This window comes from Balaenoptera musculus, chromosome 7 (assembly GCF_009873245.2).
Source record: "Balaenoptera musculus isolate JJ_BM4_2016_0621 chromosome 7, mBalMus1.pri.v3, whole genome shotgun sequence".
Classification (NCBI taxonomy): Eukaryota; Metazoa; Chordata; class Mammalia; order Artiodactyla; family Balaenopteridae; genus Balaenoptera; species Balaenoptera musculus.
Window position 1 is genome coordinate 68,646,015 of NC_045791.1, and position 18,574 is coordinate 68,664,588.

The 18,574-nt window shown below is 37.5% G+C and overlaps 1 protein-coding gene across 4 annotated transcripts in view; it reads left to right on the forward strand.

Annotated features, from left to right (window-relative positions):
• Positions 1-18,574, forward strand: part of PMS1 (PMS1 homolog 1, mismatch repair system component) — a 91,445-nt gene that overhangs the window by 59,020 nt on the left and 13,851 nt on the right. For all 4 annotated transcript variants that reach the window (XR_005020662.1, XM_036858520.1, XM_036858519.1 and 1 more), the window contains 3 exons: positions 4,268-4,390; positions 4,942-5,085; positions 5,238-6,130. Coding sequence is in view for 3 of the 4 variants with exons in the window: in XM_036858520.1 (XP_036714415.1) it covers positions 4,268-4,390; positions 4,942-5,085; positions 5,238-6,130 (1,160 nt within the window). In the remaining variant the exon portion in view is untranslated. The remainder of the gene's footprint in view (positions 1-4,267; positions 4,391-4,941; positions 5,086-5,237; positions 6,131-18,574) is intronic.

The window sequence follows — 18,574 nt, forward strand, 5'->3', positions numbered from 1 at the left end:
AATGGGTATTGTATTTATGTTGCCACCAGCTACCCATCACAATTCCATGCTTTCTGGGCTTTCAGAGTTGCCTTGACCCATTGTCATTCCTAGCCAAAATCAATCTTAAGTTGTTTACCAACTGCTAATGTTTGCCCCTCTCACCTCACTTTTGTCCTCATTGCATACATTCAAGTTGTGAAACTTGGCCACCAAGGCCCTTCACTAGACTGGGGTGGCAGATGCATAAGTCATTGGGAACCTTGGATGCAGAAAAATCTTCATAATATCTGTTTCTATAATGTTGAGGGTCCCTTTCTTATCTATAGCAACTCCATATGGGAAGAATCTCCTAATTATGGATGGTGATCCCAGCTGCACCACTGCTGTGGTGGCATTTCTTATGGAGTTTCCCAGTGTGGCTTTGTTGGTTTGATGGAACTCCTCAAGTTGGTTTTTTTGTTTGTTTGTTTGTTTTGACATCTGTCTTCTCTTTGATAGCTCTGCATCAATCCATGCTAAGTTCTGGGTGAATTCCTCAGTGCTGCCTGATTTTTATTACCAAGACAATATCTACTTTTCTGTTCTTTCTTCTAAACTTGATTTATAGGTACCAGTTTTGATTTCTTTATCTTCTGCGTTTTTTTAAAATAATAATGGTTTTTTATTTACTCTTTTAAAAGCATGGTACACATACTAATTTCAGTCATTTTCATATTGCTCTATCATTTTTATTCCTGAGAGAATAGTCTCTCATTCTCTGCTATTTTATATGCTTTAAAATTTTAATTTACAAAATCACTTTGAATGCAGATTTATTGTTTTGTTTTTCCCTCCCACTTTCCCCTCCCTTCCCATAGTTTGGCAGATACCACTGCCCTCCCAGCTCCAATTCAAAACTAGGTATTAATATTAGTAGTTCATGCCTTTTGTCCTGCCAAGATTTTGCAGACCCTTTTTCCTAGCTGACTTGGCTTAACCTTATTTTTGGTTTTGGAGTTGTCTCTGTTCTTTCTGGTGATCCTTGCAAGCAGCTCCAAACAGTGGTCACAGTATTTTTTAAACATTTGTGGGGGTGGGAGGAGAAATTTGCCCATTTCAAAGGGAAAGACTGATTTAAACCCCCTAACTATATGTGATTTCCATACCAGAATTGAATTTCCAATTGACCAGCTGGTTTCTTTTTTTTTCTTTCTTTTTTTTTAATTGATATACAGTTGACATATTAGTTTCAAGTGTACAGTGTTATGATTTGTTATATGTATACATTGTGAAGTGGTCACCACAGTAAGCCTAGTTACATCCATAATCACACATCGTTACAATTTTTTTTTTTCTGATACAGCTGGTTTCTGATCATAGAGCACATAAGGGCTTTTGATTTCCTCCATCACTCCCTGTTATGTTTAGCATTCAAAACATCTTTATGTTTGTCTTATTTTTAAATGGTTAGGTCTTTAAAAATTTTTGTAAAAATTTATTTTATCTATCACTGCTATGTATTTGCAGTTGGGATGGAGAGAAGGGAATTATTAATAAGTGTGAATTTATTCCACTGTCCTGATCAGAAGTACTTAAATTTTTACTTTAGAAACATAATTCCCATAGGGTTCTAGAGGTTTACCGAAAGAGGAGAACGTCAAGGTTACTTCAACAGAATCGGGGCAGAGAAGAAGAGATGGGTTTGACAAACTGGGTAGGGGGCAGGGCTGTTTATCATGGTAAAGGAATACAGGAGGAGCTAGTTGGACAGCAGGGTAGAAGTGAGCTTAAATATTTTATCAAGTTTTGAATGTGGTGAGATTGAGATTTGTATGACAGCTAGTTAAAGATAGTAAGCATTTGGGGATGAAAGAAATAAAGGTTCTACATCTGTATCTTAGCATCACTGGTGTATGTGTATAGATGGGAATGAAATTACTCAGGGAGAGTAGAGAGCAAGAAAAAAGGGTCTGATGATGGAACTCAGGGGGACCATCATCATTATAGGCTGTAAGCAAAGGGAGAGAAACCAGCAAACCAGACTAAAGAGGAAGTGTCAGAGAGGAAACAGAAAGACCAAAAGAGAAGGCTGAAGCAGTGTCATGCTTCTCAAAGTAGAGAGTTGTCATTGGTATCAGGGTCTGTAGAGAGTCAGGTAAGGGTAGAACTAAGTGTCCATTGGAGTTGGTCACTGAGGTAGAAGCCAGGTTATAGAATATTGGAGATGAAGGGAAGGAGAGAGGGGTCCATAGCTGAAGGACAATCAGGGGAGAATTATTTGTTTATATTTTGCCTTTGATTTTTGTTTTGCTATTTAGTTAATAGTTGGGTATAGAATCTTATAAGGTCTATCTAATTTTTTATTTTGTTGCACTGATTTGGTCTCTTACAGACATTTTTCTTCACTCGAACTAGATGGATTTTCACTTTTTATAGCGTTTTATAAGACTTTGCCATTTGATTTTACTATTCCATATAACTTACAGTTTGTTAGCTCTTAAGGTTGTCTTAAGCCATTTTTAAAGCTCAGTATTCGGAAGTAATAGTATTTATTCAGTGGCCAGCCAAGATGGTGTGGAAGGAAAACACTAGCAATATTACCAATTTTTTCTTCATTTTAATTTTCATTCTTCCCTATTCTGGGTATTTTTTTTTCCATCAACAAGCCCAATAAGTCTTTCAGGGGCTAAACAGGCTCTCCCTGATGCTCAGCAGGTGCTTTAAGAAGGGTCTCATGTTACTTGGTAAATTATACAACCATTTATAAGTCTTGTGAAGTTTTACAGTTAATTAAGTATTTTCATTTTATAATGGATTATCTAGGTTTATTTATTAACTTTTTTTAATTGGCACAGTTTGGCACTGTGACGGTAATGTGCTTAGTGTTCTAAAATTGGTACTGCATCTCCTTAAACACTTATTTCCAAGGGCAGGGATAGCCATAGACATAGGTGGCAGCCTGCAGAATACATTGGTAAGGAGCCTCATGGTTTCTGCTTAACTAAAAATAGCACCCCCACTGACACTCTTGCTTTTCTAAACCTAAGCTGAAATTTTCCCATTATTACTGTTTCTTAACAGGTTACAGCTGATGCCAGTTGTTTCAGATAAGAGATTATTATAGGCCTGTATTTTGAATAATTTGACCAAGATCACACTAGTAGTAGAGCTGGGATTTAAATCATGTCAGTCTGGCTCTATCCAGTATTCCTAACAATTCTCTGTATTACCTTTAAAAGTAAAAGTAGGAGCATTTTCCTTGCCTTCTGTTCCCTAAATCAGTCAGTCTTCTCACTGGTATTTTTTCTAGGATTCTTCTTTATTTTCTCCCTCTTCAAACATATGTAAAATAGTTCTCTAAACAAAAATGAAGATAAAGTACAACGCTGCAATGTATCAAAGAGTAAAAGATTTTTTTTTTTCCCTCAGTAATGAAAACCCAGTCAGATTGACTTCCTGGCATACTCAGAATAAAGATAGAAACAGCCACTTCTTTACAGAAAACAGTGGCTGAAAAGAAAAGGATAAAGAGCCAGAGGAAAGTCACAGTATGAGGAAAGAAATATTTAGACGACAGAAAGAAGATCAGGTTGAGCAGAGAGCAGTATTTATGCTGTATGTCCTATGACAATAGGATATATGCCCGTTGGTGAAACTCATGAATGCCAGTTTTTCCTTGAAAGAGAATTGCAAAAAGGGAGAGTCAGAGGCTGAGAACACCAATTTAACACGCTTCAGTAATTTATTTAAGGTTAATGCTCATGACATGGTTATCAGGAAATATATGGCTCTTTAGACCTTAAGATGAAAATCCATTTGTTTGTTAATTTTTTTATACCTTTTAAAAAATATATACAGTGTTATTTAGGCTTTTTAATTTATTTTACTTATTTTATTATTTTTTTAAATTTTTTAATTTTTGTCTGCGTTGGGTCTTCGTTGCTGTGTGCGGGCTTTCTCTAGTTGCGGCGAGTGGGGGCTACTCTTCGTTGCGGTGCATGGGCTTCTCACTGCGGTGGTTTCTCTTGTTGCGGAGCACGGGCTCTAGGCGTGCAGGCTTCAGTAGTTGTGACACGCAGGCTCAGTAGTTGTGGCGCACGGGCTTAGTTGCTCTGCGGCATGTGGGATCTTCCTAGACCAGGGCTCGAACCCATGTCCCCTGCATTGGCAGGCGGATTCTTAACCACTGAGCCACCAGGGAAGTCTCAATTTTTTTATACCTCTTAATGTATATAGCCAGACCCGTGGAATCACATTTATCATTGACATTGCATATCAATTCTGTAATTATTTATTACAATTATAGATTTATCTAAGTGGATTTCTTCCAAAGCATGATGCAGACCACTCTTTCACAAGTCTTTCAACCCCAGAAAGGAGTTTCATCTTTATAAACAGTCGACCAGTACACCAAAAAGATATATTAAAGGTAATCTTTTTAAGAAAAAGTATCACTTGGATCAGAAATAAAAACTCTGTCACTTGTCAGCTTCTTATAAGGACTACTTCTAAGAATTTGTTCCAAAATAAGGAAAAGGAAAAATAGATACAATATCATTTATTAAGCATTGTGCTAGGTACCTTACATATGACTCTTCACAACAGTTCTGTGGTGAATTATTATCCTTATTTATAGTGAAGAGACTGAAATGTTTGTGACTATCTTAGACCACATAAAGAGGAAGTAACACAATTTGGATTTGAACCCAGGACTTTCAAAACATCCATGACACTATGATCTTTTAACCATGAAGCCAGTTGCATTGGATATTTGTACTTCTTAATGAATGCTTGTGCTTTATGTAAGTTCAAAGCCTCTAAATGAGCATTACTATTTAGATACTACTTTTCCTAATAAGCAGTTACAGCCACTCAGTTTCTCAGTTAAATATGCTTCTTTTGGTGGTATTTTAAAGATGGCTATACTATCTTTTTTTATGTCTTTCTTTTTTGTCTTTCATTCATTACATATATTTCTAGCTAATCCGACATTATTACAATCTGAAATGCCTAAAGGAATCTACTCGTTTGTATCCCATTTTCTTTCTGAAAATTGATGTTCCTACAGCTGATGTAGATGTGAATTTAACACCAGATAAAAGTCAAGTATTATTACAGAATAAGGTAATCTTTTTCAGATTTTTTTTTGTATTTATGCTATTTATAAACTTACGCAGTCCTAACCATTTTCATATGAAAAAGATTTGCTTGTTTCTGTAGATTTTTTAATATTATTTTCATAATTTCCTCTAACATTTGTTCATTTGTATTTTTAGGAATCTGTGTTGATTGCTCTTGAAAATCTGATGACAACTTATTATGGATCACTACCTCGTACAAATTCTTACGAAAGTAATAAAACAGATGTTTCCTCAGATGACATGGTTGTTAGTAAAACAACAGAAACAGATGTGCTTTTTACTACGATGGAAACATCTGGAAATAATTATCCAAATGTTGATACTTCAGCCATTCCTTTCCAGAATGATGTGCATAATGATAAATCTGGGAAAAACACTAATTATTGTTTGAATCATCAGATGCATACTGGTGACCATTATGATGATCATTTTAATAGTGAAAATTCTAGCATTGATAAGAACAGTGGAAATACATTTCAGGAGATCCCAATGAATAATTTATCATGTGAGGACACCCAAAAGGAATATAGTGAAATTTGTTTTGTAGGTTCTGTTAAGCAAGCCCAATCAGAAAATGGCAGTAAAGGCCATATAGATGAGAGTGGGGAAAATGAGGAAGAAGCAGTTCCTGAGAAGTCTTTGGAAATTTGTGTAGATGACTGGAGCAAGGGAAATGCACTTAAAGATTCAAGAGGAGAAAACATTGAACCTGTGAAAATTTTAGTGCCTTACGAAAGTTTAGCATGTAAAGTAAGTAATAATAATAATAACCCAAGTCCTGAACAAAAGAATTTCAGTGAAAGTTCCTGTAACAAAAAATCAAATGTGGTAGATAACAAATCTGGACAGATTACAGCTTATGATTTAATTAGCAATCGAGTAATCAAGAAACCCATGTCAGCAAGCGCCCTTTTTGTTCAAGATCATCGTGCTCAGTTTCTCACAGACAATTCCAAGACCAGTTTGGAAGATGCAACAGTACAAATTGAAGAACTGTGGAAGACATTGAGTGAAGAGGAAAAACTGAAGTAAGTTTCCAGAGCTTTCATGGGACCTGAATGCTCAGATATTTCCATTCTATATGACTCACTGGGTTAAAAAAAATTTTTTTTAACTTATTTATGGAAAAGCAGAATGGAAAACGGCTTTTGGCTTGACTAAAGTACCTTTTTTGGCATCACTTTTTTGTTAATTTAGAGGTTTTTATGGGGTTTGTTTGTTTTTTATTTTGGTACAAGCCTTAACTACTTTCTGATTTAAGTTTGTAGTTAAAGGTTTTCCATTCTTAACTAAAAACTACCATTTTCTTCTATTTCTTTTTTATGTTTACATTAATCTTATGACAGGACTTTTTCTTTTTTAACCTTTTGCATTAGAACAGTGGTGTTTTTAAGATCTTGACTATTCCCTTTTTAAATTGGTCTCTAAAATATGTAACACAATACAAAAATTGTAACATTGTTACAGATTTAATTTAGTGATGTTAATACTGTTCCTATTCAGTATAACTCACAGCTTTCTTATAAAATCTTTTATTTATTGACAACTTATAAACTATGGTGGGTTTTGGGGGCTAGGTAAATAGGTGGTTTGATCTCTTTGATTAAAATAACTACATATTATTTGCCATTTTTAGATCAGATGATCTGAATAAATATTCCAAAAAAATATGAGGGGTGTTTCTAATTGACTTAGGGCACTTGCTGTAAACAAAAAATATTATGTTTTGAGTGATTTAGCTCACAAGAAAATGAAAGAGTGCAATTATACTTCAGTCACATATTATTACCTGAGGCAGTGGTCCCCAACCTTTTTGGCACCAGGGACTGGTTTCGTGGCAGACAATTTTTCCACTGGTGGGGGCCGGTGGGGATGGTTCAGGTGGTAATGCGAGCGATGGGGAGCGGCAGATGAAGCTTCGCTCGCTTGCCTGCCACTCACCTCCTGCTCTGCGGCCCAGTTACTAACAGGCCGTGGACTGATACCAGTCCGTGTCCCGGGGTTTGGGGACCCCTGACCTAAGGCATCGCAATACTATGTCAAACATCTGGAAAAAATTTAAAATGTAACCTGTCATCCAGAGTTTATATTTGGTGATCAACTACATGGATACTTGACCAATTGTTTTTTAATTTTTTCATTAGCTTTTCAATCTTATAAAGACACTGTTAATTTAAAGTAATAAAGACCACTATTAACACACCAATAGGCAAAACCTCTGCAAGTTAACTTCTATCTTTTTTTTTAAGTGGGGATGGTGGTTGTGTTTTGTTTTTTAATATATATCTTTAAAAGATAAAGATACTCTTATTTTAAACAGAGCCATAATACAAATTGTTATCACTTTCTAAAACATGAATTCCTTAATCTTCATTGTTCAAATTTCTAATTATTTCATAAATGTCAAATTTTTTAAAAGTTTATTTGAATTAGGATGCAAATAAGGTTCACACATTGTTAATTATCTTTTGTTTTACATAAATGACACATTCAGTTTAAAGATGAGAGCACTTGAGTTTTAATACAGCAAGCCCTCAAAAGTTGAATTGCATTGACCAGGGAGGTGATGAATTGAGAGCTGTCTGAGAAAAGAAAAAAAAAAGCATAGATGTTCCCAGTTCTCATGGAAGTATGGACATTGGAACAGCTCAAGGTAGCTGTTCCCTTGCAGCCTCACAATAGCAGGTACTACTCCAGTTCCCTTTCAAGGAATGTCGGCATTGTTTCTCCTTGCAGGCCCCAAGGTGTTAAGGTACAAGGGTTATGGTTAATAGGTCTCATCTAAAAATTTGTTAATCATCAGGCAATATTCTGGAATTCAGAATTTTCTCTATTGCCATAAGGTATACAAAAGAGGCATTGTTGGTCAAGAGCAGGCCTCTGAAGCTACACCTGTGCTCTAACCTCACTTCCTGTCTTTGATAACTTTTTGTAAAAATGTGTGGACAGTATCTCCCGGATTGTTGTGAAGATTAAATAAGATATATTGTGTGTTATGATACAAGATAAATGACTAGCACATAGTAAGTAATTGTTCATGATGTTAATCAGAGTTTTTAATCTGTGAAAAGGAAATTTCTCTATTGTGATTGATATTATTTTTCATTTGCTTATTCAAGGTTAAATTTAATTTGGAGGCCAGAAATAGAAACCTGTGAAGAAAATATAGGTATCTTGGGATCAGAGAGCTTACTGTATGTCACAGAAAGCTCTGTTAGAATCTTTCAGAGCCAGGGGTCTGGGAATCAAAATCAGGATTAGTGAAAAGGTAGAGTAAAAATGTTGTAACACAAGAATCACACTAACTACCATTTCTCTTCTGGTCTTTATCTTAGAATTCTTTCCATGGTCTTAAATTCTACAAGGAGTGTTAAGGGATATGAGAGTAGACTCCTGTTCTACAGATAATCAGTCTTTCCATCCATTCTTCCTTTTCTTCCCTTTTTTTCTCTTCTTGTTTCCTGTTTTTTTCCCATCCCCTTCCTTCCCTATTTTCTTTCCTCCCTTGCTTCCTTCCCTTCCCTTCCCTTTTCTTTCCCTTCCTTGTTTCTTTCAATTAGGAACTATTTACTGAGGACATTCTGTGTACAAGGCCTTATGTACTCTAGCTAGTCATTTCAGATACAGTGATAAATGATAAATAAAACATACTTTTACTACTCATAAAAGTGCCGTCTAGTGAGGAAGACACTATTAAACAAATAGTAATCATAGAATATGAAGAGTTTTTAAATAAAAGGAACACAGAAGAGTTATGAAAACACTTAGCAGTTGGACTTAATCATATCTATGGGACAGGAAGTGCTTCCCTGAATAGAAATTAATCAAAATGGTGTAGGGAATTTTCTGTGTAGAAGGAACAGCATGTAAGAATGCCCAGAAGCTAGAAGGAAAACAGCATTATTGAGGAACTGAAAGATGCCCATAATCCCACAGATGCCCACAGGAATGGATTATGGGGGAGTGTGATAAAGAAAGATGGGGTAGGCAGGTCAGATCATGGAAGGTTCAAACAGTTTTGAATAAGACATTGGATCAGGGTTTTCTACCGAGAGCTTAGGATAGACTTTGCAATAGAGGGTACCTACATTTTAAAATTTTTCCTTTCTGGATTTTTTTTTTCCCCCTTGCTTTCTTCTCCTTTCCTCTAGTGGATTAGAAACCACTGTGTCCTCCCACTGGGATCTCAGTCGATTGATGTAAACTTGAACATTCATTTGTAGTAGCTATGAACAATATTTCTACTTAAAATAACTTAGAACAATACCGTAATTGGGTATTATTGAAAAATGGTAAATAAACTTTATAATTACATGTAATCTTGAGACACAGAAACATTTGAATTGATTACTGATAAATCAGAATTAATATTTTTTGTTCAAGTTACTAAATTCCTTAATGATATAACGTTGAAGATAACAGCTGTTTTTACTTAACATTTACTTAATATTCCTTCGGACATAACTTTTTATATTTCCCAAGGAACTGATTAAATTGACTTCTTGAATAAATCAAAAGATTAGTACCATATGTGAAAATTTGCACATTATAATTAATTACAAATGGTAACCTTCATCTTGAATTCATTTTCCACTGTAGGAGCAAAATCTTGAGTTTGAATGTCCAAGAGCTAAAAATACTTATTTATATACTTATTGAAGGTAACTATTGAAAATTTTGTGTTTTATAATCCAGAACTTCAGATTCTAAGCGGAAATGGGAGAAAATAACGTAAAAAATTATGAATGTGGCCTGGTCAGTAACCAAAAGAGGCATTTTTCATTCATCTAGTTCACAGCGAAATAAAGGCTTTTATACATTCTCATCCAGCAAACACTTCTTTATCCAACAAACATATGCTGAGTACAAATTACATAACGTGCTTGTTTCTTGTGTTTTAGTCTCACTTTTAACATTTAATTCCATTCTCCCAATAGTATCATTTTTATTTCCTAGTACATAACTACTCAAATTTCTCCTTAAAAATGTATATATATTATCTACAATAGAACTCAACCAGTTTCTTAAGATTAGAAATAACATTTTCTAGTCTCAATTTTAAAACTGCATTTAAAGAATTTTTTAGCAAGGTTGCTCAAATAATTACCAACGTTTAGTCAATTGTGTGCCCCGTTCATTATAAGATAGGTGTTTCTTGATAGAAAATAATGATAGCGAACATTTATTATCATTTACTATGTGCCAAGCACTATTCTAAGTACTTAAAACTCATTTTATTCCTCACATCAAAACTATGAAGTAGAGGGACTTACCTGGCTGTCCAGTGGTGAACACTCCACACTTCCAATGCAGGGGGCACAGGTTCAGTCCCTCATCAGGGAACTGAGATCCCACATGCTGCGCGGTGCAGCCTTAAAAAAAAAACAAACCATGAAGTAGACGTAGATTATCTAGATATTACAGATGAGCTTACTGAGGCACAGAAAAGTTAAATCATTTGCTTAGGTTTGCAGAGCTACTAAATGGCAAAGACAGGCCAGGCAGTCTGTCTGTCTCTGAAGTCTATGCTCTTAGCCAGTACACTTAGCTGAACACAGATAGTAGTTTTCAGTTCTGGGCTTATATTAGGATCACCCATGGAGCTCTTTAAAGACAGTGCTGCCCAACTCCAGCCTAGGTGTGGAGAGTTGGAAACTCTGAGGGTGGGACCCAGGCATCTCAATTTTTTAGAAAAGGGTTGATATAACCACTATACCAGACTGCTGTCTTTGGCCCCAGAAGTTTCATTTTACTTCTGTTATTGTTAACCAAAAAGAAAAGACCTCTTTTTACCTAGTATAATTTTTTTTTTTTAATAAATGTATTTATTTATTTTTTGCTGCGTTGGGTCTTTGTTGCTGCGTGTGGGCTTTCTCTAGTTGCGGTGAGCGGGGGCTACTCTTCATTGCGGTGCGCAGGCTTCTCATTGCGGTGGCTTCTCGTTGCGGAGCACGGGCTCTAGGCGCACGGGCTTTAGTAGTTGTGGCATGTGGGCTCAGTAGTTGCGGCTCGCGGGCTCTAGAGCACAGGCTCAGTAGTTGTGGCGCGTGGGCTTAGTTGCTCCGAGGTGCGTGGGATCTTCCCGGACCAGGGCTCGAACCCATGTCTCCTACACTGGCAGGCGGATTCTTAACCACTGTGCCACCAGGGAAGCCCTTACCCAGTATAATTTAAAAGGTCCATTATCTTGTTTGAAATTGAATTAAATTAGACGGTTTGGATGTGTTCAGTTTATTTGAATTTGTCTTTTTATTGCTGACTCTAAAATGAGAGATAAATAGTAACAAAAAAATTAACATTTAGCTATGAAACCATTACAAATTTAATCATATAATTTTTATTTTGAGTGTTTTTATTATAGTGATCTTAATTTTACTAGTATATAATTATTAAATGTATGTACGTTTTCTTTTGTTGTGCTCAGGGAATTGCTTCTTCTATGTTGATGTTACAGCACATATTTAAGGAACTCCTCAGATCTGAAATTGACTCCTTATTTTATTGTTTTATTTAATTATTTCCTTTTTTTTTTTTTTTTTTTAGTTGCCTGTACCTTAAATGGTTTTTTAAATTGGGTAAAATTTAGCTGCTGTGAAATGCATAGATCTTAAATGTATATATAGCTCAGTGCATTTTCATATGTGTACACCGATGAAACCACCACTGCAAACAAAATATAGAACATTTCCATCAGCCCAGAAAGTTCTTTAATGCCAACTACAAGCCAGTCTCCATTCTCAGCCACTATTTTGATTTCTGTCACACTAGCTTGGTTTTTCCAGTACTTAAACTTCTTATTTATAAAATCATAATGATATGTACTCCTTTATGTCCAGCTTCTTCCCCTCAACAAAATATTTTTGTAGTTTTCATCCATGTTTGTTGAATGTATACATATAGTTTATTCTTTTTTAATCAGTAAGTAATACTCAGTTGTATAAGTATACCACAATTTGTTTTCTCAGTCTCCAGTTGATGAACATTGTGTTCTTTCCAGATATGGGATATTATGAATAAAGCTGTGTTGTTTAGTTTCCAAATATTTGGAGTTTTTCTAAATATCTTATTGCTACTGAATTCTAATTAATTTTGTCATGGACAGGGAAAATACTGTTAGATTTAAATCTTTAGAAATTTATTGAGAATTATGCCCAGCAGCATATCTTGAAGAATGGGCACCTAAAAAGAATCTGAATTCTGTAGCTGTTAGATGTAGTGTTCTAAAATGACAATTAAGTCAAGGTAGTTGATAGTATTGCTAAAATCTTCTTAAGGCTTTACTGATTTTTATGTTTTGGTCTAATTCTGTCAGTTCCTAAGGAAAGGGCATTAAAGTCCCCAACTGTAATTCTGGATGTATTTCTACTTTTAAATCTGTAATTTTTTGCTTCACATAGTTTGAAGCTTTGTTGTTATTAGATCCATGCACATTTGTGATTGGTACACCTTCCTAATGATTCCCTTTGGTCATCATGAAATATTCCTCTTATCTGTGGTATTATTTCTTGTTTTGAAATTTGTTTCATCGTATATTACTATAAGCTGCTCTTAAGCTTACGATTTGCATGGTTTATCTTTTCCATTCTTTTACTTTCAAACTATCTGTCTTTTTTTCCCCCTGTGCTGTGTAACTCTTGTAGACACATATAGCTGGAATTTACTTTTTTATTTAAGTGGACTGCATTTTAATTTTGCTGTATTGGATAGTGCTTTATGTTCCTAGATTTAAAATAAATTTTAATTATTATAAAGGGTTTTTTTAATCCTTCATTGAATTTTAGTACTTTTTCCCCTGAGAGTTAGTGATGTTTTGATAGAAAAAGATTCCATTGCCCATCTCTTGGTGCTTTTCCCTAAGAAATTAGACCAGAGTATTGCATAGGAAATTGATTAAATACTTGAAAGCAGCTTGGCAAATTGTGCTTAGCATAGATTAGCAGAATAAAGAACATTGTACTTATTTCAGTATGCAAAAGCAAAAGTAAATGTGAAAGTGAAACAAAAATATTCAACTATACTGAAGATGAAGGTGTTTCTGACAAAGTGCATTTTCTAAATGTTGATAATTTTTAAAATATTAGTAGTCACTTCATTTAAAATATTAATGTTTTAAATTTTTAGGCATCTACTCTGTTTTTTTTCTTGAGATATAACTGACATACAGCACTGTATAAGTTTAAGGTGTACAGCACAATAATTTGACTTACATACATCGTAAAATGATTACCACAGTAAGTTTAGTGAACAGCCATCATCTCATATATATACAACATTAAAGAATTAGAAAAAAATATTTTTTTCCCTTGGAACGAGAACTCTTAGGATTTACTTTCTTAACGCCTTTAATATACAACATACATTGATGTTAGTTATATTTATCATGTTTTCTTTGGATAAATACCCAGAGGTTGAACTGCTGGATCATATGTTAGGTCTAGTTTTAATTTTTTGAGGAATCTCCACACTGTTTTCCATAGCAGCTGCACCAGTTTACATTCCCACCGACAGTGCACGAGGGTTCCCTTTTTTCCACATCCACGCCAAGTTATTGGTTGTGTTTAACATTTCTTACAAAGCTAGTTTTGTGGTACTGAACTCTTTTAGCTTTTGGTTGTCTGTCAAACTTTTTATCACTCCTTCAAATCTGAACAAAAGACTTGCTGGGTAGAGTATTCTTGGTTGTAGGTTTTTGCCTTTCATCACTAAATATATCATGCCATTCCCTCTGGCCTTCAGAGTTTCTGCTGAAAAGTCAGCTGATAGCCTTATGGAATTCTCTTATACATAACTTCTTGCTTTTCCCTTGCTGATTTTAATATACTCTCTTTATCTTTAATTTTTGCCAATTTAATAGCAGTGTGTCTTGGTGTGGTCCTCTTTGGGTTGATCCTGTTTTGGACTCTCTGTGCATCCTGGACTTCCTGGATGTCTGTTTCCTTTCCCAGGTTTAGAGAAGTTTTAAGCTAGTATGTCTTGAAATATGTTCTCTGCCCCTTTCTCTCTCTCTTTTCCTTCTGAGACCCCTATAATGAGAACATCAGTGCACTTGACATAAGAGACTCCCAGAGGTCTCTTAAACTGTCCTCGTTTCTTTTTATTCTTTTTTTCTGTTCAGCTTCATTGATTTCCACTACTCTGTCTTCCAGCTCACTGATCTGTTCCTCTGTATCATCTAATTTACTGTTGATTCTTTCTAGTGTATTTTTCATTTCAGTTATTGTATTCTTCATCTTTGTTTGGTTATCTTTGTATATTCTAACTCTTTGTTAAAAACTTCTAACTTCTCACTGTGTCTGTCCATTCTTCTCCTGAGTTCTTTAAGCATCTTTATGATCATTACCTTGAACTCTATTGGATAGATTGCTTATCTCCACTTTACTTAGTTCTTCTGGGGTTTTATCATGTTCTTTCATTTGGAACATATTTCTCTCTTGCCTCATTTTGCCTAATATGCTGTTTTTATTTCTATGTATTTGGTAGGTTCATTCCATTTCCCCATCTTGGAGAAGTGGCCTTTTTAGGAGACATCCTATGGGACCCAGTAGCACACTCCTGTCTGGTCACCAGAGCTATATGCTTTAGTGGTGCCCTCTATGTGGGTTGTGTGGGTCCTTCTGTTGTGGTGGGCTGACCACTGTGGGTGTGCTGGTGGTTGTGGCTGGCCCCATTCCAGTTGGTCGCCATGCCCTGCCTTATACGAAGGGTGCCAGCTGATGGTGGGCAGGGCCAGGTCCTGGTATGGCCAGAGGAGTTCTGGTTACTGGTGTGGGCCGCCCACAGGTAGATGGGGCCAGGTCATGAGTTGACTGGCTATGGTGTCCTGGGGGGTCCCGAGGCTAGTCCTGGCCCATTGATGGGTGGAGCTGGGTCTCCAGGTGGCTGGCTGCCAGCTGGGGTTCCTTGATCTAGTGTCTGCCTGCTGGTAGGCAGAGGTGGTTCCTGACACAGCTTTCTGTATAGTTGTGGTGTCCCAAAGCTGCTGTCGGCCTGCTGGTGAGTGGGCCCAGTTCCTGACATGGCTAGCTGTGGAGTCTGGGGTGTCCCAGAGTAGGTATTGGCCCACTGGTGAGTGAGGCTGGGTCCTGGGGCTAGTGCCAGCACACTGGTGGGCAGAGCTGCATCTTGGGGTTTCTGGGTACAGGGCTTAGAGTTTCCAGGGCTGGTGTATGGGCCCAGGCCCAAGATGTCCTGGGTCTGTTGTCTGACCCCTGGTGGGCAGAGCTGGGTCCTAGGGTTTCCAGCTACAGGGCCTTGTGGGGTCCTAGAATTGGTCTCTGCCTGCTGGTGCCAGGACCAGTTCCAATGGCTGGCTGAATGTCCCAGGGCTAGTGCCCATGCACTGGTATGGGGAGCTGGATCCCAGGCCCTTTGGTAGATGGGGCCGGGTCCTAAGGGGGCTGTCGACTCGGGTCCTGTGGCAGCTGGCCTGCTGGTGTGTGGTGCTGTGTCCCTGCCCAGCTAGCTGCTTGGCCTGAGGTGTCCCAGTACTGATGCTGACAGGCTGGTGGCTGGGGGCAGGACTGCGTCCCAAAGCTAATAAGCTAGAGGGAGGATTCCAAAATGGTGCTTACCAGCATTGGTGCCCACGTGGTAGAATGAGCTCCCTAAAATGGCTACTGCCAGTATCTGTGTCCCCAAGGTGAGTTCCATTTGCCTCCTGCCTCTGGGAGGCTTTCCAAGATCAGCAGGTGGGTCTGACCCAGCTGCTTTCAGATTACTGCTTCTGCCCTGGGTCTTGGAGTGTGTGAGATTTTGTGTGTGCCCTTTAAGAGTGGAATCTCTATTTCCTTCAGCCCTCTGACTCTCTTGAAAGTAAGCCGCACTAACCTTCAGAGCCAAACATTCTGGGGTCTTCTTTCCTGGTGCAGGACCCCCAAGCTGGGGATCCTAATGTGGAGCTCAGACCCTATGCTCTTTGGAAAGAAGCTCTGTGATTGATATCATCCTCCCGTTTGTGGGTCTTCTACCCTGGAGGTATGGTCATGACTATACCACGACTCCGTCCCTCCTACCCATCTCATTGTGGTTCCTTCTTTATGTCTGTTAGTCTAATTGATCTAGCTATCATTCTAATTGATAGCTGCTCTGTAAATAGTTATAATTTTGTTGTGCCCATGGGAGGAGGTTAAGCTCAGGATCTTCCTACTCCACCTTGTTGGCCACATCTTTGCATCTCTGGATTTTGCTTTTGAAATTCAGTCTGACGGACTCTGCCTTTCAAATGCAACAGTTAGTCTATGTAATGTATTAATTGATATGGTTGTGTTTTGGTCTACCGTTTTCCTATTCCTTCTCAGTTTTGTTCCTCTGTTCCTCGTTTTCGGAGAGAGGCAGCCTCTTTAGGGTTAAAAGAATATAATTTCATATTTAATTTTAATTCCTCTATTGGCTTTGCCTTATTTTTTGCTCTGGGGAATACATTATACATCCTTAATTTATCATAATCTACTTAGAGTTAATAGGGTACCATTTTAGGGACTTCCGTGGCACAGCAGTTAATAATCCACCTGCCAATGCAGGGGACACAGGTTCGAGCTCTGGTCCGGGAAGATCCCATATGCTGCGGAGCAACTAAGCCTGTGCACCACAAGTACTGAGCCTGCGCACTAGAGCCCACAAGCCACAACTACTGAGCCCACATGCCACAACTACTGAAGCCCGCACGCCTAGAGCCCGTGCTCCACAAAAAGAGAAGCCACCCCAATGAAAAGCACACGCAGCACAATGAAGAGTAGCCCCAGCTCGCCACAACTAGAGAAAGCTTGCGTGCAGCAACGAAGACCCAATGCGGCCAAAAATAAATATAATTAATTAATTAATTTAAAAAAAAATAGGATACCATTTCACATAAACTATAAAAATGTTCCAAGTATAATTCCACTTACCACCCCGTCCTTTACATAGTTGGTGTCATATATTTTACATCTACGTAAAAATAAACCGCACCTTTAAATATTACTTTTAAAATTTAAACAGTTACCTTTCAAAGAAATAAGAGAATTTTTCAAAAGATCTTTTTTTTTTTTCCTGTTTACCTACATAGTTACCATTTTTGGTGCTCATCATTTTTTCCTATACATCTGAGTTTCCATGTGGTGACATTTCTTAATAATGTAATTATGTTGGCAACAGATCTCAGCTTTCTTTTTGAAAATGTCTGTTTCATCTTCAATTTTGAAATAAATTTTTATGGATATAATTGAATTCTGGATTCTTATAGCATTTAAAAGATGTTATTCACTGTAATCTGGCTCTACATTGCTTATGATGAGAAGTTATATTCATCATTTGTTGTGGTGCTCCTTTTTGTAACATCTTTTTTTTTTCTCCTCTGTACTTCGAAGATTTTATCTTTATCTTTGGTTTTCAGCAGTTTGAATCTAATGTACTTAAGCTGTGGATTTCTTTGCATTTTTCCTGCTTGGGGTTCACTGACCTTCTTGAATCTGTAAAATGTTGCATTTATCCAAATTGGGTAATTTTCAGCTATAATTTCTTTGAATATTTTTACCCCATTACTTTTTTTTTTTTTTTTTTTGGCTGCATTGGGTCTTGTTGCTGTGCACAGGCTTTTTCTAGTTGCGGCAAGTGGGGGCTACTCTTCATTGCGGTGCATGGGCTTCTCATTGTGGTGGCTTCTCTTGTTGTGGAGCATGGGCTTTAGGCACACGGGCTCAGTAGTTGTGGCTCACGGGCTTAGTTGCTCCGCGGCACATGGGATCTTCCTGTACCAGGGCTCGAACCCATGTCCCCTGCATTGGCAGGCAGATTCTTAACCACTGCACCACCAGGCAAGTCCCTACCCCATTACTTTTATATTTTTTATCTGGGACTCAAATTACATATATGTTAGGTTGCTTGTTTTGCCATAAGTCACTGAAGTGTTTTTTCAGTCTTCAATCATTTTTCTCTCTGTTGTTCACATTGGATAATTTCCTTTGATCTGTCTTCAAATTTACTGATCCTTTCTTTTGCCATCTCTTATCTGCTGTTAAGTCTACCCAGTGAATTTTTCATTTCAGATATTCTATTTTTTTTTTAAATTTATTTAATTTATTTATTTTTGGCTGTGTGGGGTCTTCATTGCTGCACGCGGGCTTTCTCTAGTTGTGGCGAGCGGGGGCTACTCTTCGTTGCAGTGTGCAGGCTTCTCACTGCGGTGGCTTCTCTTGTGGAGCACGGGCTCTAGGCGTGAGGGCTTCAGTAGTTGTGGCTCATGGGCTCAGTAGTTGTGGCTTGCAGGCTCTAGAGCGCAGGCTCAGTAGTTGTGGCGCACAGGCTTAGTTGCTCCGCGGCATGTGGGATCTTCCTGGACCAGGGCTCGAACCCGTGTCCCCTGCATCGGCAGGTGGATTCTTAACCACTGTGCCACCAGGGAAGCCCAGATATTCTATTTTTTAGTTTTAGAATTTCCATTTCCATTTGGTTCATTTTATAATTTCCCTTCTCTGTTGAGATTTCCCCTTCTAGTC